Here is an 18218-nt window from a genome sequence, read left to right as displayed (position 1 = left end):
CCCCCCCCCCCCCCCCCCCCCCCCCCCCCGCCGCCAGGTCCTGCTGGAGCTGCCGCCTCGCCTCCTGGGCTCCCGCGCGCCGCCCGAGCCCCCCCGGGCCGCCTCGCCGCCCCGGCGCGCGTCGTCGGTGGGCCTGCTGCTCCGCGCCGAGGAGCTGATACTGAAAAAGCCGCGGAGCGAGCTCGTGTTTGAGGGGCAGAGGCACCGGCATGGGCCCTGGACCGGTGAGCGGGGAGGACTCCGGGCGGGTCGGCGCGGGCGCCCGCGGCGGGGCGGGCTTCCCAGTGACCACCACCCCCTCCCCGCCCGGGCGTCCCCACCAGCCGCCCTCTGCCAGAGCCTGGGCGCCGCCGCCCCCGAGGTCCGCTGCTGCGTGGACGCCGTGAACTTCGTGGCCGAGAGCACGCGAGACCAGGAGGCCTCCGGCGAGGTGCGGCAGGCACGGGAGGGCGGGGCGGGTGCTGGCTCGGGGGAGGCCCCTTCCCGGACCCAGCCGGTGCCTGCTCCCTCCCCAGGAGGTGTCCGACTGGGTGCGCATGGGGAAGGCCCTCGACAACATCTGCTTCTGGGCCGCCCTGGTGCTCTTCGGCGTGGGGTCCAGCCTCATCTTTCTGGGGGGCTACTTCAATCAAGTGCCCAAGCTGCCCTACCCGCCGTGTATGTAGACGGCTCTTCCACCGCCTCCGGGAGGAAACCGGGCGTGAAAAAACCAAGTTGCAGTCGCTGCCGCAGCGGGATTCTTTCCTAATGCCGATAATAAACCCGGGCCTTTCCGTCTCAAGAAGAGTCGTGTGCTCACACGCGTGGGTCTGGCCACCGGGCAGGGGGCAGAAGCAGAGGGCAGACGGTTCAGGCAGGCTCTTGGGTGCCAGTCCGGAAACGGCTCCCCGCCCCTCCGCTCAGCCTTGCTGACCTCCCAGCCCTTCTGAGGCCCTCGTCCCACGTGACCCTCCAGCCCTGTGAGCTTCTGAGCGCTCTTTATCCCTTGATTAACCAAAGCGAAGACGCCCCTTGGCATGACTTGACGGAGGCCCGGCCCTTCCCTGTTGGAGTGGGCAGGGGCCACAGGCTCTCAGCAAAGGTCCCCCCCCCCCCCCCCCCCCCCCCCCCGGCGGGGGAGGGGCCCGGCGCCCCCCCCCGGCCCCCCCCCCCCCCCCCCCCCGCCACAGGGTAAGGCTTCTGATTGACCCAGCATGGCCCCCCTGACTGCTTCCACCAAAACCCACTCATGCAGCTTCTGCCCGTCCCGTCTGCCCCCTCTCTCCCACCTCTGTTGGCTTATCCTGGCTGGTGTCCAGGACCGGGAGAGAAAACGGAAATAAAAGGGGGCCCGAGATGGTGGGAGCTGGTTGAATTGTCTTTATTAACAAACGGAATATCCAAGGCCACTACATGGGGGGGGGGGGGGGGGGGGGGGGGCGGGGAGCTCGCCCATCGGAAGCGGGGGGGGGGGGGGGGGGGGGGGGGGGGCGGGGCTACTTGCTGCTCACACTATATACAGAGGCAAGCAAGGGGGTGCAGAGGGGGTGAGAGCTCCCTGCTCCCTCCCGCCACCAAGGAAGGACAGAGGCTAGAAAGAAATGGGGTCAGAAAGGGGGAAATGTTTTGGCTGGCGGGGTCCCCCCTCCATTCCCTGGGGTTTGGGGGGAGGGGAATCATTAAAGTGCTTTCAGAAAATGAGGAAATGGTCCCTGCCCCTGGAGTGGCTGGTGACCCCCCCCCCCCTAAACCCAGGGCCCCAGCGACCCCCCCCAGGGTCTGGTACATTCAAGGGGGGAGCCGGCTCCCCTGACGTGCAAATGAAGGGGCCCAGGGCCCTGCCCAGTCAGCAGCAGTGGGGGACCGGGCCTGAGGCCCCCCCCCCCCCCCCCCCGCCCTCTCCTCTGAAATGGAGAAAAGGGGGGTGGGGCTAGGCCCACTCGATTCCTGGTGAGGGGAAGCTGTGCCTGTCCCCAGAAGCTGGGACAGGCACAGGTTTTGGGGGGAGAACCTATCGGGGAAAGAGGATGGTCACGTGATCACAAAAGCATCAGGGGTCAGAGGTCACGTTCCCAGCAGGCTCCAGTGAATCAAACCAGTAAAAAGCAAAAGCCCAGGGAGGGGAAAGAAGGGCGGCCTGGGGAGTCTGGCTGTAGTGGGGAGAGCTGGGTCCACTGGGGCAGCCCCAGCCCGGGCCCCGTCACCAGTTCATGATGCAGTTCCGATTCAGGGTCATGAAGTAAACCTGGCTGCTGCCCCCGGAGCGGACAGAGGCAAAGAACACCTGGGTGGGGTAGGAAGGGGGGGGGGGGGGGGGTGTCTCAGCCAGGAGACAGAGCCAGAGAGAAGCTGCTGCGAGTAGCCTCTCAGAGAGCCCCGCGCCCTCCCCTCGAAAGGCAGAGGTGCTTGGTGATGGGGGCGGGAGGGGGGGCAGCCGCAGGCCTCCTGGGTGTCCAGGGCGCTCTCAGGGACGGAGGGCGAGGAAGGGCGGGCTGTGACGCAGGCTATGCCCCCTGGACCCCGTCTCACGAAGATCCCCCAGCCCCCCCCCCCCGGCACCACCCCCCCCCCCCCCCCAGCTCCGGGGCCAGAGGGCAAAGGGCCTCCCACCTTGTCGTTCCGCTCACACAGGAACTTAAGCCTCTGGGCTCGTTTGTGCATGAAGACGCCGTCCAGGTGGCCCGTCTCCACAGAGCGGATCTCAATGGCTTTCTCGCCCCAGCCCATGATCTGGTTGGAGCAGATGTAGGCTGGGGGAGAAGGGGGTCGGGCGGCAGTGAGTGGGCCACGGCCCGCCGCCCACCCCGGGCAGCCTGGGGGCGGGGCCCACTCACCCACAGAGGTGGGCATCTCTCCCCACTGCAGCACCACGTCCTTGATGATGCGCCCGTACGTGTTCACGTACACGCCCTCGTCCTCGTAGCACAGGAGCATCTCCATGCCGTCCGTGTTGGGGAGGAAGATGATGGCATGGGGCGTGATCTGGCTCTGGATCTGGGGACGAGAGCATGCGTTGCACGCGTGTCCAGAGCCCGGGGTGGCGGTCGCGCTCCTCCCGAAGCCCCGCCAAGCTTACATGCACGGGGATGTAGATGTCGTAGCTGTTCCCCGAGTCGACATCCACAGCGTGGAAACCGGCACTGGAGCCGTAGATGACCTTGAGCCGCTGACCCTCCTCCACGGTCAGGTCGACCAGCAGAGGGCGGTGAGGGAGGTCGGCGAAGGACTGTGGAGGAGAGGAGGGCTCAGGGATGCGGCCAGGGTGCTGGGCCGGCGGAGGGGCTGCGGTGGGGACTACCTTGAAGGCCATGAACTTGTGGTAGGGCTTGGGGGCCCAGGCATACACCTCCACGGAGCTCTTCAGGGCGATGACCAGGAACTTAATGCGCTCGTATTTCACTGGGGGCAGGGAAGAGGAGTCCCACGGGTCGGTCACCAGACCCCAAACCCAGTCGCCCAGCCTCTGGCTTCGAGGCTCAGCCACTAAGCTCAGGGCCCCCTTTCCTCCTTCTCGTAAAGCAACGCGCCCTGGCCACCGCGTGGAGCCCTCCTCACCCACGCGGTAGTGCCCGCAGCCCTCCATGTCGCCCACAGTGGTCCAGCCCTGCTTCTTCTCCACTTCCGGATCGTTGTGCAGAATCTTGTTCCGGAGCCAAGACAGGTAATACACCCGCAGCTTGTTCCTTTTCCCTGAAGGAGGACACACACCCCGTCACCCGAGGCCCAGCATCCACCTCTGCGCCATCCTCCCCCCCCCCCCCCCCCCCCCCCCCCCCCCGGCGCCGGACCCCCCCCCCCCCCCCCCCCGGGCCCCCCCCCCAGGCTGCAGGCGGCCGGGCAGCCCAGAGCCCAGCCCTCCCCCCGCCCCCCTCCCCACACCTGAGATGGTGATGAGCAGGTTGAGCCCCTCTAGCACGTCCATTTGCTGGAAGCGCCGCCGCCCGATGAGCCCGTACACCTTGCCCTGCCCGCTTCGGTCCAGCAGCATCAGACCGTTCTCGGTGCCCACCAGCAGGTTGACGCCTGCAACGGGAGCCCTTGGGCAGATGAGAGGCAGCCGGGCCCTCACCCGACCGGGAGCCCCGGGGTGCGCCGGACCCCTCTTTTCCTTCCCGGCCCTGGCTTACCCCAAAGGGCCGCACAGAGGATCTCGGAATTGAATCGCTTCTTGTATTTCCGGATCTCGGGGGTCTCGCTGTGGGCCCGGGTGTTGGTGGGGTTCACGTTGACCACGGAGCCTTTCCGCACGTCGTACTGGAGCTGATCAAGCCGACCGCCCTCTCCCCCGACCAGGGCTGCCGGGAAGAGGAGAGGGGGGAGGGGAGGAGGGCTGTAGCCCCCTCCCCTGTCCCTCCTGAACCCAGCCCTACATCTGGTGGAGGCCCCTGCGAACGAACCGAACGCACGCACGCTCAGCAGGAAAGGGGAGGGAGGAGAAGGAGCAAATGGCCTCAAACAATCCGTATCCAGTCAGGTGCCGGGGCCACTCTGAGCATTTTTCCTCGCGGCTCTAAGGGGCCTTAGGCGCCCTTGCTGCCTCTGTGCCAGGGTAGGGGCGTCGGGCCAAAGCGGAGGCCACCACTGCCTCCTAAAGCCGCGCCATCAGAGGCCCACCTGTGCCCTTCACCAGGCCTCATGGCAAGTCTGTCCTCCTGTCCTCACCTGTGATGGGGATGGTATCCCCACTGCCTCCGGGCTGGTAGATCCCTAGGTCCACAAACATCGTGAACGAGCTCTTGCCAGGGGCCTTTACCAGCCCACGAGACTGGTACTGTGGGGGTGGGGCAGCAGTCAGGCAAACACCAGACACCCGGCCCCTGGGCCCCCCGGCCCCGCCCCCACCCCCAGGTTGCCGAGCTCCGCCCCGCCCCCTGCAGCGGCCCCCAGCGCCCCTACCCACCGCCCCGTGGGTCTGCATCCGCCCACTTACGTCGCTGCCTCCCTCCTTGGATGGGGGGCTTTGACCTTTGCCGCTCTCGGTGGGCGAGTGGCTGGGCTGGACCACATCGGGCAGGTTGGTGTAGCCGTTGCTGTCCGCGTGCAGCAGGCTGCGTTCCTCTTCAGGAGTCTGCAGGGACAGAGGAAAGGGAGCCAGTGCTCGGCTGAGGACAGGGGAGAGCAGGTGCCGGGAAGAAGGGGGGCCCACTCACGCGCTGGACCACCATGGTGCCGCCCCCATAGGGGGTCTGGGTCCCCGCGATCTCCTCCACGTCATGGACCACCATGGTGCTGATGCTGTCTGTGTCTCCGTCGCTGCCAGAGGAGAGAGGACGGCCATCAGTTCCCAGGTCCTGCCTGCCACGGGGTGGAGACAGGGGGACCGGCGGGTGCTTCGCACTGGCTCCTGGTGGACATGGCAGTGGGAGGCCGATGGGGACCCCGGAGCAGACCCCATTGTCTAGATCAGCAGTGATGGCCAGGGTCCCCTAGGAAAAGGAGAACCCTGCCCTCCCCCAGAGCGCCCCCATACCGGGCCCCAGGGGTATCTCTGCTCCCCTCTGATGGCTCGCCATTGCTTTCTTCCTCGTCCTCGCTGCTTTCCACCTCCTCGCTGGAAGACGAGTAGTCCATGGCCTTCTTGGGAGGCCGCGGGGCCTCGTCCAGGGCCCGCTCCTTCAGGAGCACGAAGTCCTGCAGAGGGTGCCGCGTGAGGAGGGGAGGGGTGGGGTACAGGGGGTGCCAGAGGGGAGGGGCTCCCGAGCAGGCCTTCTCACTAACCTCGCCGATGGCACGCTTATAGCTCTGGGAGGGGCGGCGGGGGGAGAAGGACAGCCAGGAGGAAGCAGGAGAGAGGTGAAGAAAGGTCAGTAGCTGAGAAGTGCAGCCCGCAGCCCCTTGGCGCGAGGGTTAAGGAAGGCCCCACCCCAGCACCTGGCTCCTGGGGGCTCCCGAGGCTCCCAGCCCCCACCCAGGAGACGTCAGGGCCGCAGCTGCGGACTTACTGCGGGCCGGCCCGGCCGGGAGCGGTGGTCATCAGGCTTGGCTTTGTTCCCAGGGGAGAGCACTGGGGAGCTATCCAGCTTGGAGGAGGCTGCATGGGGCAGAGCGGGAGAAGGAAGGTCACGGACACCTGGTCGTTCGGGGCGGACCCCAGAGCTCAGCCAGGCTCCACATCCAGCCGGGCCCAGCCTGGCGCCCGAGGGTGTCCTGCCTAAAGTTGCCAAAGGCAGGATCCCTATGACAGAGACCGGGTCCCGGCCCCGGAGGAGGCTGCCCAGGCTGGCGCCATACCTCCCACGCGGTTCCGCTCCAGCGAGCCAGCCTGGGGCAGGTGCCCGTGCGAGGGGAGGGCACCTTCCGAGCGTTCCCAGCCAGGGTCGCTCCTCCTGAGGTCGGGGTTACTGCGGGGAAGGCAGAGACAGGTCAGGAAGATAGGTGTCCCCCCTGAGCGCTGAGCTGCACAGCAGAGGGAGCCACCACCAGGGGGGGGAAGCAGGTGGCAGGAGCGAGGGCAGGAGTGAGTTGGGGAGGGGACAGACAACTCCATTACCTACAGGCGTTGGGCGGACCAGGGGGCTGAGCGGGGGGCCCCGGAGGCTTGGGGGAGCCCCGCTCGGCCCGCCTTTGCAGATAGATTTGCCAGGCGGAGTTGCTGCGAGGTCTGTGGAGGGAGCACAGGGGTGCCGGGGGCGGGGCGGGGGCGCGGAGGTGACGGGGAGGGGGCCTGCCCGCCCCGAGGCAGGTAACCTGGTAGAGTCCCCTCTGCACAGCCCGCCCCACGCCCCGGGCCACCACGCGACTGCCCCCGGGGTGCTACCTGGCACGGACGGCCTGAGCCGGCCGGGTCCCTCCGGCCCCACTGGTGTTAAGGGCAGTGGCGATGGACGAGGTCCTCTGAGGCACCTGAGGGGGGCGGGGCGGGGAGGGGGTCGGTGTGCTCGGTGCCAGCGCCGGGCCAGACGCTCGTCAAGCGTGCGGCCTCATCTAGGCCCCCGATGGGTACTCTCCCCGCTTCGCACGGACAGGCAAACCGAGGCTAGGGGAGCTGATGACTTTGTCCACAGTCACGGAGCGGGGACTCCACCCCAGGAAGCCAGCCCCTAGAGCTCCCCCCGCACTCTGGGCATTCTCCCCTCCTCTCAGTCATCCCTGGGGGCAGGGACACAGCCCCGGGGCGGGCCTCCCGCCCTCCGGCCAGCAGTGGCAGCCGGCCCTGCTCCTCCCTTCCAGCCCTGAGCGCCTCTCCATCTCGCCCGCTCCCCACCACTCGCTACCCTTTCCCTCCCAGGCTGTTTGTCTCCCGTTTCCCCGGCCCCGCGGCCCCACCCGTACCTTGGGTGGGGTCTCAGTGTCCGGCCGGACCCAGGATGGGGGGTTCGGGCTGGGGCCAGGCCCTTCCGAGGTGGGATCTGAATTCTGGCGGATGACCGCTCCTCGGGTGCCGGGCGCGGCAGTGGGTGTGGGGACGGCAGGGTCGGGCTCGTGGGAGGCCGGGAAGGCAGCCAGGTTTCGGGTGGGCTGGTCCTGCAGGGACTGGGATCGGGGTACGGGCGCTGCATATGGCTTCAGTGGGACCCGGTGTGCCACCAGGCTCTGCAGGGAAAGACCAGGGAGGGTGGGCTGCCCGCTCTGAGGCACGTCCCCACCTGGGAGGGGGGGGGTGCCTGGGCCGGGAGGAAGGAGCAAGGAAAGCCTCGGGCTTCCGAGTGTCCGCTGAAGGAGACGTGCTCCTGAAGGCCGAGAACAGCCAGGACGGGGCCCGCAGCGCCCCCACGGTCCCTGGCTAAGGGTGCGCGCGCTCGCGTGCAGACACATACACGTGACACACCTGTGCGGAGCGAGGCTCCTGCGTGTGTCATCGCGGGAACGGGGACAGACTCACCTTGTGCGGTCCCTCCTGGGGCTCCACCGGCCTCTGCATAGGAGGAGTTTGGGAAAGGGGGCCCGCGGGCCCGGGGGAGGCCTGGGGGACGGGGGGCTCGGGCCCTGCGCCGCCGGGCTTGGTTTTGGCCAGGGGAGAGTTCTGCTGTTTGTTCATCCTCGTTCTCTCTTCCACCTGCGGTGGGAAAGGGCTTGCGTCCCCCCCTCTCAAATCACAGGTACCCCCCTCCCCCGCCCGCCCCCAGACCCCACCCGCGCCAGGCGCCCCGTTCCCCTTTCCGGTGCCCGCCGCGTGCAAGGTCTCGGTCTCGGGCGGTCGGGGGCCGCGGGTACCTCGCGCGCCCAGGCGGGCTTGTCCGCGGGACCGACGCCCCGGCCGTAGTGATACAGCGGCTTCCGGTCTGTGGGCGGGGCCTGCTGCTGCTGCTGCTTCTGCAGCTGCTGCTGCTGCTGCTGCTGCTGCTGCAGGGACTTGAGGTAGGCGTGCTCCTGCTGCAGCTGCCTCTGCAGGCGCTCGGACTGCCGCTGCTCCTCCAGCTGCTTCCGCTTGTACTCCTGGGCCCAAGGGTAGGGACGGCGGCTCAGCGCGGGGCGGCCCCACGAGGGCGCGGGCGAGCCCTTGCCCTCCTCCGGCCGCTCCGGGGGGGGAACGGGCGTCTTCCCCCCCGGCGCCTGGCGGGGTCCCCTCCCCGGAAGCGCCGCCGCCCCCGCTCCGGCTCGGGAGCTCTGAGTCCGCATCTTCCCCGAGGAAGCCGGGGACCCCGTTACCAGCAGCAGGGCCTGTTCCTGGAGCAGCTGTTGCTGAAGGATCTCGAGCTGTCGCTGCTCCTCCTCTAGCCTGTGACGAATATATTCCTGGGGGGGGCGGGGGGGGAGGGCAAAGGGCAGGGGGAGAGGAGGAAAAGGCGGGGGGGGGGGGGCGGCGGCGGCGGCGGGGGAAGGCGGGATCGGTGGGGTGAGGATGAAGAGGAAAGCGGGGAGAATCAGAGAGAGGACAGACGGGGTTGGGGGGAGGCAATGAGGAGGAGGCGGGCGTGCAGGGCCCCGCGAGCGGCGGTGCAGGGGTGAGGCGGCGAGGATGGGGCGAAGAGATGGGGAATGAAGGCACAGAGACAGGAAGAGGGCAGGGAGCCGGGGTGCGGGTCGAAGGGTGGGAGAAAACAGAGAGAGAGAGTGAAGCTGGAAAAGATAGGGGGAATCTGGGGGGTCGGGAAAGAAGCGGAGAGGTGTCCGGTGCAGGGCGGCGGGCGGCGGGCGCAGGGGGAGGCGAGGGAGGGCCGGGTGTTTGCGGCGGGCGCTGTACCTGCTCGCGCTCCGCCTGCCGCCGCTCCTCCTCCCGCCGCAGCGCCTGCATGTCCTCCAGCCGCCGCTCCTCCTTCTCCTGCAGCTTCCGCTGCTCCCGCTCCCGCCGCTGTTGCTGTGAGGGGGGAAGGGGTGGTCTGCGGGTCTGCCCCCGAACTCGGCAGGGCCCGAAGGGGGATCGGGTCCCCTGCCGGAGCGGAGACGCCCACTGGACGGCGCGGGCAGAACCTGCCCCTCGGGACACCGGTGGTGAAAGGCGGCGGCCCCCACCTGCTTCCGCAAGCCCGCCGGCCCCAGAGCCCCGGGGCGGGTTCGGCTCAGGAAAAACCGCTGGGCGAGGCGGCCGCGCCGGGGACGTGCAGGCTGTGCGTGCCTGCTGCCCACGGTGGGCCACCTAGGAGGACACCTGTCCGCTCCTCCCGCAAGCAAGCGGGCGACGGCGCAGCGACGGCCGCTGGCCACAAGGGGGCGGCAGGCGCGCACAGGCGCGGCGGCGTCCAGGCCCGGCCGCCCCAACCGGAGCGGAGCGCGGCCCGGAGCGGCTCGGGGGACACTCTGGCCCTCCGCTGCCGCCAGCAGCCTTTACCACTCGGGGAATCTGTGCGCGGCGGCAGGCTTTCCCACAGGGTGTCCTTGGTTCGGGGGAAGCAGGGGCCGCTTCGGGAAGTCGGACCCGGAGCGTGGGGGTGCTTCCGTCTATACCATCACTTAGATGATTTTTGTGTGAAGTCTGGCTCTCCGTACACTTTAACACCATGGAACGGTTTCAGCCCAAATCCCATCATTTAGGCAATTTTTAAACCAACCTAGACCTCCTTCCTCACCATGACCCTCCTGCAGAGGAAATACATTTAAGCACAGGTGTATACAGATACATGCTTTTTAAATTGGTGAGAAGAAAACCCTGCATCTATCTAAAAGGAAGCTTACTGGGGCGCCTGGGTGGCTCAGTCGGTTAAGAGTCTGACTCTTGGTTTCAGCTCGGGTCATGATCTCACGGTGTGTGTGTGTGAGTTCGAGCCCTGCATCGGGGCTCCGTGCTGACAGCTCAGAGCCTGCTTGGGATTCTCTCTCTCCCTCCCTCTCCCCCCCTCCCCCACTCTCTGTCTCTAAAATAAATAAATAAAACTTAAAAAAAAATAAAAGGAAGATTATTGATGAAAAGGTATCCCCCCCTCCCCCCACCCCCCATCCACCTCCAATGAGTGGATGGGCTATTTTCCAGCAAATCTCAGCCCCAAAACCAAAAGTAAAAGGAGGGTCTCTACAAGGAGCTTCCTGCTCAGGGCGCACAGCTGCTCGTGGGCCAGATGCCCGGGGCGCTGCAGTGCGCAGACACGGGGGGGGGGGAGGGGGGGACGGGCGGCAGCACAAGGACGGCCGTCCTGAGAGGCTGGCTCCTGGGGGCCGCTGACGCCACCCACACAGGGCCGGCCGGCCTCTGACCCGGCACAGCGCCTTCCCGCAGGGACCTGCAGGCCAGGGGCTGGGCCGCGCGGGGAACCAGTTCCGGGGCGGGGGTAGAAGGGCGAGCCCGGCGCGCAGCCCCACCTCCTCCACGCGCCGCCGCTCCTCCTTCTGCTCCTCGATGCGTCGCTGGCGCTGGTGCAGGAGATGCTTGATGTGCGCCTCGGGGTCCCGCTGCTGCTGCTGCTGCTGCTGCTGCTGCTGCTGCTGCTGCTTCAGAGCCTCCGAGTTGCTCTTATTCTCCTGCTGGAGCCGGAGAAACTCCCGGCGCAGGGTGGACTCCCCGGGCACGTTCATGATGGAGCTGGGGGGCAGGGCAGCCCGGCCGGCACTGGGGTCAGAGCCCGGCCACCGCTCTTGTCCTCGTGGGAGTCTCCGGCCACGGCCAGGGGATGGGACGCGTGCCCGCCTGCCTGCCCATGGGGGCCCTGCCGCCCGGATCCCCAGCCTGCGGCCCCCCGTTGCCCCCCCCCCCCCCGCCCCAACCTCCCCCGCTCACTCCCTCCGCCCATTCCACACTCAGGGGTGTCCCACGGCCTCTGCCTCTCTGGCCCACCACCCCACACCAAGGGTCCCCACGCCGGGGGCACTGCTGCCCTCCGACGGGGGTGGAGGGTGGTGGCCCACCTCGGCTCCCCCTCCTCTCCATGGCTGTCGTCTTCCTCCTCGCTGCCACTGTACTCATACTCCGTCTCCTCTGCAGGGGGAGGTCACCGCTGTTTCTTTACCCAGCGTCCCAGATCCCACCCAGGTCTAGGGAAACCTTCGATGGGGATGACCAACACCTGCGGTGTGGAGCTTGGGCCCAGACCCCGCCGGGGGCGGGACGCGGCAGACTGCACACGCGCACTTACGCACGCGCTTCTGCAAGGATGTAGAAGGGTGGCCCTCCCTGGGAAGGTTGCCTGGGATCAGCAGTCAAAGAAGAAAAACCCCACTGGGACTGGAAGTTTGGGAAGGCGGTCTCCGCGGGAAGGAGGAGCCAGGTGGGGGTGCGTCCTGAGACCCGAGACCCAACACTTGGTGCCTCTCTCGCTCGCCCACTGACCCTTCTCGCCTCGCTTCTTGCGGGAGCGGTCGATGTGGTCCTTGAGCTGGATGCGGACCTGGCGCTCTGTGGGCTGGTCACGGATGAAGGGGAACTTGAGCAGCTGTTCCGTGGGTGGGCGGCTCAGGTAGGTTTTGATGAGACACGTGTCGATGAAGTCGATGAACTTCTTAGACCTGGAAATGAAGGGTGCTCACACTGGGAGGGCCCTCTTGGCAGGGGGAGATCACAAGCAGAAGAGGGAAATCACTCATCCAAAAGCCCCCTCGATTTCTCCCGTCTTATCCATGTCCCGACCCTGGGCCCTGGCCCTGCCCCTCTGTGGTGCAGACCCACACCTGGACACAGGGGATAAGGTGGCAGGGGACACTGGGGGTAAAGCTACTGGGGGATGCAGGGGGTAAGGCAGCAGGGGACACAGCAGGGGACACGGTGGGTAAGGCTAGTGAGGGATGCAGGGGGTAAGAGTAGTGGAGGACACAGGGGATGAGGTGGTGGGGGCGCAGGGGGGTAAGGCTAGTGGAGGATGCAGGGGGCAAGGCTAGCAGAGGACACAGGATAAGGCAGCAGGGGACGCAGGGGTAAGGCTAGTTGGGGATGCTGGGGGTAAGGAGGTGCTGGGTGGAGGTGGTGGTGGGGCTTTGTCCAGAGGCCCTCCTTCCCTGACACGCAAACCCCCAGAGACCTACCATTTCTTGGACTTGAGTCTGGGGGGTGGGTTCCGTGGGATGAGGAAGAGGGCTCGCATGGGGTGCATGTCACACAGAGCTGGCACACGGGAGGAACACCATCAGTCCCTCACGCAGCCATGCCAAGAGCCGGAAGGAGCCCTTCCTACCACCCCTCCCTGCGCTCCCAGACGCCACACTTACGGGGGGCTCCCTCTGCCATCTCGATGGCTGTGATTCCTAGAGACCAGATGTCACTCTACAGAGGGACAGAAGAAGGGACAGGAGCACGTTCCAGACAAGCCTCTTCAGGGCCACGTCTGGGTCCCCACCCCTTCCCCGGGCCAGTCTCCAGCCTGCCCACCCCTCACCACCCACATACCATTACAGCTCGTGTTGTCACCCCGACTTTTGGTCTCCCTACCACCCCCTCTCGCTTCCTGCCCTTGGCAGTCTCCGTGCACCCCACTCTGCTCTGTACCCTGTAATCGTAGGTGGCATCAGGGTTCTCGTCACAGGCGATGACCTCCGGGGCCATCCAGTAGGGGGTTCCGATGAAAGTGTTCCGCCTGCCCACAGTACGGTCCAGCTGAGCACTCACGCCAAAATCCACTGGGAAGACGTGGAGGGAGGGGTCACGACAGAGGATCATGCCTGCGCCCCTCGCCCTGGGCCGTGTGCGCCCCGGGGCCCCCAGACGTTCTCTGGCCCTTCCGCCCCATCAACGTCTCGTCTCAAAGAACCTGACCTAATCTCCGTGTTGTGGCAAGACACCCACGTGAAAAGGCCAAGCGACAGGCAGGAGGGGCTGGGATCCCCCGTCTCCCCGGGGGACCTACACGGCACCTGTGACATATGGGTGGCGGGGCCCCTCGGGGGAGATGAGGAAGGGCAGGAGAGAGACTCCCAGCCTGCAGGTGGTTAGACCTGAGCCATCAGAGGAAATAGAGGGGCCTCCCCTTCTGTCCTGGAGGTCCCGGGGCCCCATTCGCCTCAGGAGGGAGCGACCTACCCAGCTTGACCTCGGCGTTCTCTGTCAGCAGCACATTCTGCCCCTTGATGTCTCGATGGATCACCTTGTGGGCGTGGAGATGGGCTAGGCCCTGGGGCGGGACAGTGGGGAGGTGAGCCTCGGTGCCGGAGGACGTGGACGAGAGCCAAGGAGCGGGGCAGGCACCCGCATGGACAGGGCCGGGCGGAAGGCGCAGCCCCCGCCACCCCGGAGCCCAAGCGCAGGCTGGGTTTTCACAGGGAGCGTCCTCAGAGTGGTGGCCCCCGAGAGTCCCCGGCAGCCGCGGGGCCACCGGCAAAGGGGCAGGCTTGTCCCCCCGGCCGCCTGAGATCACGCCAAAGCTGGGGCCCTGTCCATCCCTGCCCCCCTCGGCCACCGCTGCTCGGAAAGGATGCCGCCGCGGGGCCTCCCGTGCAGGGAAGGCCCGGGTGTGGGCAGAAGGGCCAGCTGGGGCCTCACCCGGAGGATCTCCCTGCAGATGTAGGCGATACAGTCCTCCTTCAGGGCGTTCCCTTTTGTGTTCTTCACCAGGTCTGTCACGGAGCCAGCGCCGCAGAACTCCATCACCAGCTACGGCCCAGGAGCGCCGGAGGGAAAAGCACCGGTCAGGCAAGGCGTCCCCCCGCCGGCCTCCCGGGGGGGGAGGACCCCAGGGCCCCAGCCGATGTGAGCCGCAGAGCAGGGGTAGGAGACTGCTCACAGAGGCCACAGGCTCCCCGAGGTTAGGAGAGGAAAAGGCAACACCGGGGGAAAGACAGGCCGGGTCCCAAGTAGGAGCCCAAGGAACCGGGGATGCGGCACACAAAATGACACGCACGTGCGTGTTTTCCTTGAGGAGCACCCAATGTGTGCACCAGGCCCCCGCTGGGACGCATAACCCCCAAACTAGAACTCCCTGGCGTGGAGGTTGGCAACCTTGGCCATGGAGCTGATAATTTACATTTTTAAATGGTTAAAAAAAAAATCGCAAAAGGAAGCATACAAAATTCAAAGTTTAGCATCCTAAACAAAGGCTTCTGGGAATACAGCGACATTCCTGTTCCCATTCGTTTATGCACTGCCTGTGGCTGCTTTCCCGGTTCAGCGGCCAGGCTGAGTGGCTGGGACAGAGACCGTATGATGCGCAGAGCCCCAAACATCTACTCTCCGGCCCTTCACAGAAAGTCGGCCACAGCCTGACCCAGAGACAAGCAAGGGGCTAAGGACCAGCGATTCTCCAGGTCCGCCAGAGACGAAGCAGTGCGGGGGGTCCGCCAGAGAGCTGCAGGGGGAAAGCTGGTGAGACTCCAGCACAGAGGCAGGGGCCAAATCGGTCCCCTGGGGACTCGGACGCCTGTTCAAGTGCTTCCCTGCACGTTTTCCAAAAGCCACGTGCAGCGCAGAAGGAGGCCGGCCGGACATATACACTTGCAAGTGCGAGAAAGGTCACTCGCGTGCCTAGCGCCCTGGCCTGGGCCTCGCCCTCTACCAAGCTCAGGGAAGCGGGCTGGGGTGGGGGGAAGGACGGCGTCCATCGCGCCCGGAAGGGAGCGCCCAGCCCAGCGCCCCCAGTCCTCCGTGACATCACCCTCACGGCCGGCAGGTAAACACACAGGAAGTGTTGCTCACCTCGCTCTGTGTGCACAGTCTGTGTGAGCGTCTCTAAAAAGACTAAGTGCCTTGGAAGCAGGGACCGTGACTCGCGTCTCTCCGTGCAGGGTACACAGAAGGTGCTCAATAAGTACTTGTCTGGCAACTGGTGGGAGGGGGGACCTAGCACCAGCTTTAAGCTCCCCACGGCCGCCACCAGGCTCCCTGGCGCTCTCCCCTAGGGGCCGGGCTGGGCAGCAGGAAGGGTGAGGCCGGGAAGAGGCCCCGGGCTGGGGAGGGCAATGACTCTCAGGAATGTTCTGGGCCAGGAGGGAACACGGGGGAGGCCCAAAGGGGCCTCCGCAAGCTCCGGGTGGATTAATCGCCCAGGAGGGCCTGTGCACTGCCAGGAGGGCCTGAAGCTGGAAGCACAGGCGTCTGGGGCTGCTGCTCTCGCGGGGGGCTGGGTACCGGGGCAGGACGGACGGGCGCACCCGCTCCCCCAGCCCCTGCTTGTTGCCACCTAGTAAGCACGTGCCGCACACAGGGCGCGGCGCCGGTCAGGACAGAAGTGTGGGCAAACCCCAGGACGCTGCCCCCCAGACACGCAGTGGAAGAGAGGCGGCAACACACGAGGCACCACGTGCATCTCACCCAGAGCTGGTCGTCGTTTCCGGGGGGGCTCTTCTTTATGAAGGCCCCGTAGTAGGTGGCGATGTTGCGGTGGTGAGAGTACTTCTTTAGCATGTTGATCTCCTGCTTGATCTCCTCCTCCTCGTCCTGTAAGTGGGAGGGGGTCAGCCCACGGGCCCCCAGCCCTTCCCAGCGCCCCCACTCTCCCTGGGCCCCCACCGCCCCTACCTCCGTGACGTCCATGACCTTGATGGCAGCCAGCTGCCCAGTCTTGACGTGCCGACCCTGCGGGACAGAGAGCCGGGAGTGGAGGGTGTGGGTCCACACCCAGGGAGGGCTGGATTCTGGGAGAGGCCACACCTTTTGGCTGTTTTCTGTCTTAGGCAGTGTCCCTGTGGTACCGGACCCCTTCACTTATGGGTCGGTCACAGGGGCAGACAGGGCTCCAAGGACAAAAAGCGCTACGCTGGGTAGAGATCCAGGGTCTCCCGCCTACAATAGCTGAGGGAGGAGAGTGGGATTCACCTATGCTTTGCTGTGGCCTCCCCGGCGTGGATTTGCCACAGTCTGAAGGATAGAGCAGTGAGTCAGAGATCCTCTCCTCCCTGGGAGGGGGCTGGAGGGGGCTGAACGAGGGCTCTGCCTCTCTGGCAACTTCTATGCAGGACAAAAGCACCTGGTTTCCCACCCCGCCCCCTCTGCCCAGGAAGACTTCCCCAGAATCTCCCCTACTCCGTTTTTTAGTAGTACTGACAGGGAAGAATAAAGACAGAGTTGAGACTGGAGGGAATCTCGGGGAAACAGAGAAGACTGGCTGACGTGCGTCGATGCCCCATCACCAGTGTGAGTGGGAAAGTAACTTCTAGAGCGCGTCCCTGCCATTCCCCCTCCCCCCAGCCTTCTGACGTTCCTAGCAGAAGCCTCGGACAGGAAGGTCCAAGCCCTCCCAGGGAAGGGCAGGGTGGGGGGAGGCAGCCCCTTGTGGGGACGGACATGGGTATGGCCAGCCCGTGGATTATCTTTATCCTCAGCAGTCATTTGAGACCCCAAGCCCAGAGAGGCAGTAGAGAACAGAGCTACTCTTGCCATGGCAACGACCAGGCAAGAGATGGGTGAACCGGGGATGCCTTTTCCCCAAAGCTTGCAGGGTGGTCCCCGTGACCCCTGCGACACGGGGACGTGTGAACGGGCTCAGCTCCCTGCTGGGGCCTGTGCCCTCGGGGCCTCCAGCTCTGGGGCAGCACCCTCCCTGGACTCATCTGCCGGGCGGGCAGTCTCCCCCCTCCAAGGGTGCCGCCAGGCTAACGCTACAGGCAGCCGGTGGGGAGATGCTACTTTGTGGGGGGGAGAGGGGTGGCGGCTTCGGGAGCTCAGGCACACCACTTCCGCCCAGGAGGCCCCGGAGCTCCACCAACTGCAAGGCTGGGTCTCCCTGCGGCCTTGGGAGCAGCCAACCTACAGCCTCGCTGAGTCCCCAGGGGAGCACCCCGGCCCGCGCCCCTGCCCGCACCCACCCGGTACCAGGCCTGCTCCCGCAGCACCCAGCACGTCTGCGCTCGCCACACAGGCCAGCGAAAACAGCCCCCCTCCTGGGCTCCCCTCCCCCGTCATTGTTACCCTCTCTCCCCGCGCCCCTCCCCCCCCCCCCCCCCCCCGATCCCCAGACCTATGGTCCACTTCTGTCACCGTCCCGACAGGGCCCCGCGGACGACGGGCACCCTCCCACACGTGAGTCTCACCTTGTACACCTGCCCGTAAGTTCCATTGCCCACAACCTCCACCAGTTCAAAGATTCCAGCGGGGTCCTGCGGGGAGGGGGACGAGAGGGGGAGAAGGAGGAAGCGTCAGGGCCTCAGAACGGGACTATGAGCCAGAGCGGGGAAGAGGGATCCAGTGGGAAGAGGGCACCCTGGTATACTACGAAGGGCCTCAGGGGAACCCCGACGGCCAGCTGCGCTTTTCCTGGGCTGGTTCAGAGTTCACGTTCTAGAGGAAAAGTCAGAAGAAGGTGAGAGAAAATGGACGTTGGGGACCAGGCGGCTTTCCAGACGTGCTCCTGACTTCACGCTCAGTGACACGCTGAGTCTGTGGCCTCACGTGCGAAGCGGGGGCGCCCGAGGACGCGCCCCCGGAGCTGGGGTCAATTTGAAGTGAGGCGACGCCCATGAAAAGCCTGAGCCCCTGCCTGGCACGGAGCACGTGTGCAATGGGAGTTAATCGGCACTGTTATTTCACTTTGTAGAAGCAGGGACGGGGAAAGCCAGCGGGGGGCCGGATTCGAGAGCCTCCCTCCTGGGTCCCTGTCCCTCCTCTTCCCGGTCCTGAGACCCAGGGCTTCTGGGCCGGGGCTGGGGGCACTCTCGGGGAGAGCAGGTGACAGCGAGAGGGCCTCCGGGAGGGGCGGTGGGGACGCGCGGCACTCTCAGTCCCCGCTTTCCGGAGCCAGCGGTGCCAGGAGAGGCACGGGGCTCAGACAAAGCCTCCACAGAGGCTCACGGCCCGCGGGACCACAGCTGCTGGGCGGCCACCCGCACCCCCGCCGGCGGGACTCGATTCGGAGCGGGAGGCTGGGCGCGCCAGCCCGAGGGGCCCCACACGCGGGGAGGACGTCACGAGAAGAGCCGGGCCGGGGCCTCTGTGCCGACAACCCGAAAAGGATATGACCCGAAACTCCTTTCGCCCCGACTCTGAAAACCAAGCTAGGATTTCTGGAAAACCA

General features: G+C 66.4%; 2 protein-coding genes across 10 annotated transcripts in view; one reads left to right on the top strand and one right to left on the bottom strand.

The window, feature by feature from the left end:
• CHRNE (cholinergic receptor nicotinic epsilon subunit) overlaps positions 1 to 784 on the top strand; it is a 4303-nt gene extending 3519 nt beyond the window's left edge. For 2 of the 3 annotated variants that reach the window (XM_049637159.1, XM_049637157.1), the window contains 3 exons: positions 38 to 224; positions 324 to 430; positions 516 to 784. In XM_049637159.1, coding sequence (XP_049493116.1) covers positions 38 to 224; positions 324 to 430; positions 516 to 665 — 444 coding nt within the window. In that variant the 3' untranslated portion in view covers positions 666 to 784. The remainder of the gene's footprint in view (positions 1 to 37; positions 225 to 323; positions 431 to 515) is intronic. The other variant, XM_049637158.1, reaches the window with a different exon arrangement.
• A 662-nt stretch (positions 785 to 1446) lies between these two features.
• Positions 1447 to 18218, bottom strand: part of MINK1 (misshapen like kinase 1) — a 43615-nt gene continuing 26843 nt past the window's right edge. The window contains exons 2-34 of one of the 7 annotated variants that reach the window (XM_049637149.1): positions 17239 to 17304; positions 15728 to 15784; positions 15521 to 15646; positions 13757 to 13867; positions 13298 to 13388; positions 12767 to 12897; positions 12490 to 12544; positions 12307 to 12385; positions 11618 to 11793; positions 11197 to 11266; positions 10654 to 10873; positions 9104 to 9217; positions 8569 to 8655; positions 8134 to 8355; positions 7802 to 7975; positions 7252 to 7512; positions 6737 to 6822; positions 6470 to 6580; positions 6211 to 6320; positions 5922 to 6010; positions 5698 to 5721; positions 5450 to 5610; positions 5130 to 5232; positions 4910 to 5047; positions 4642 to 4750; positions 4107 to 4274; positions 3859 to 4002; positions 3535 to 3669; positions 3278 to 3378; positions 3056 to 3205; positions 2814 to 2973; positions 2590 to 2729; positions 1447 to 2263 (exon numbers count right to left, since the gene is read on the bottom strand). In XM_049637149.1, the coding sequence (XP_049493106.1) occupies positions 2180 to 2263; positions 2590 to 2729; positions 2814 to 2973; positions 3056 to 3205; positions 3278 to 3378; positions 3535 to 3669; positions 3859 to 4002; positions 4107 to 4274; positions 4642 to 4750; positions 4910 to 5047; positions 5130 to 5232; positions 5450 to 5610; positions 5698 to 5721; positions 5922 to 6010; positions 6211 to 6320; positions 6470 to 6580; positions 6737 to 6822; positions 7252 to 7512; positions 7802 to 7975; positions 8134 to 8355; positions 8569 to 8655; positions 9104 to 9217; positions 10654 to 10873; positions 11197 to 11266; positions 11618 to 11793; positions 12307 to 12385; positions 12490 to 12544; positions 12767 to 12897; positions 13298 to 13388; positions 13757 to 13867; positions 15521 to 15646; positions 15728 to 15784; positions 17239 to 17304 (4053 nt within the window). In that variant the 3' untranslated portion in view covers positions 1447 to 2179. Of the gene's footprint in view, positions 2264 to 2589; positions 2730 to 2813; positions 2974 to 3055; positions 3206 to 3277; positions 3379 to 3534; positions 3670 to 3858; positions 4017 to 4106; positions 4275 to 4641; positions 4751 to 4909; positions 5048 to 5129; positions 5233 to 5449; positions 5611 to 5697; positions 5722 to 5921; positions 6011 to 6210; positions 6321 to 6469; positions 6581 to 6736; positions 6823 to 7251; positions 7513 to 7801; positions 7976 to 8133; positions 8356 to 8568; positions 8656 to 9103; positions 9218 to 10653; positions 10874 to 11196; positions 11267 to 11617; positions 11794 to 12306; positions 12386 to 12489; positions 12545 to 12766; positions 12898 to 13297; positions 13389 to 13756; positions 13868 to 15520; positions 15647 to 15727; positions 15785 to 17238; positions 17305 to 18218 lie in introns of those variants that run through there. The other 6 variants (XM_049637150.1, XM_049637153.1, XM_049637151.1 and 3 more) reach the window with 6 other exon arrangements.

Source organism: Panthera uncia, chromosome E1 (assembly GCF_023721935.1).
Source record: "Panthera uncia isolate 11264 chromosome E1, Puncia_PCG_1.0, whole genome shotgun sequence".
Lineage (NCBI taxonomy): Eukaryota > Metazoa > Chordata > Mammalia > Carnivora > Felidae > Panthera > Panthera uncia.
This window is presented reverse-complemented; position numbering and strand designations above follow the sequence as displayed.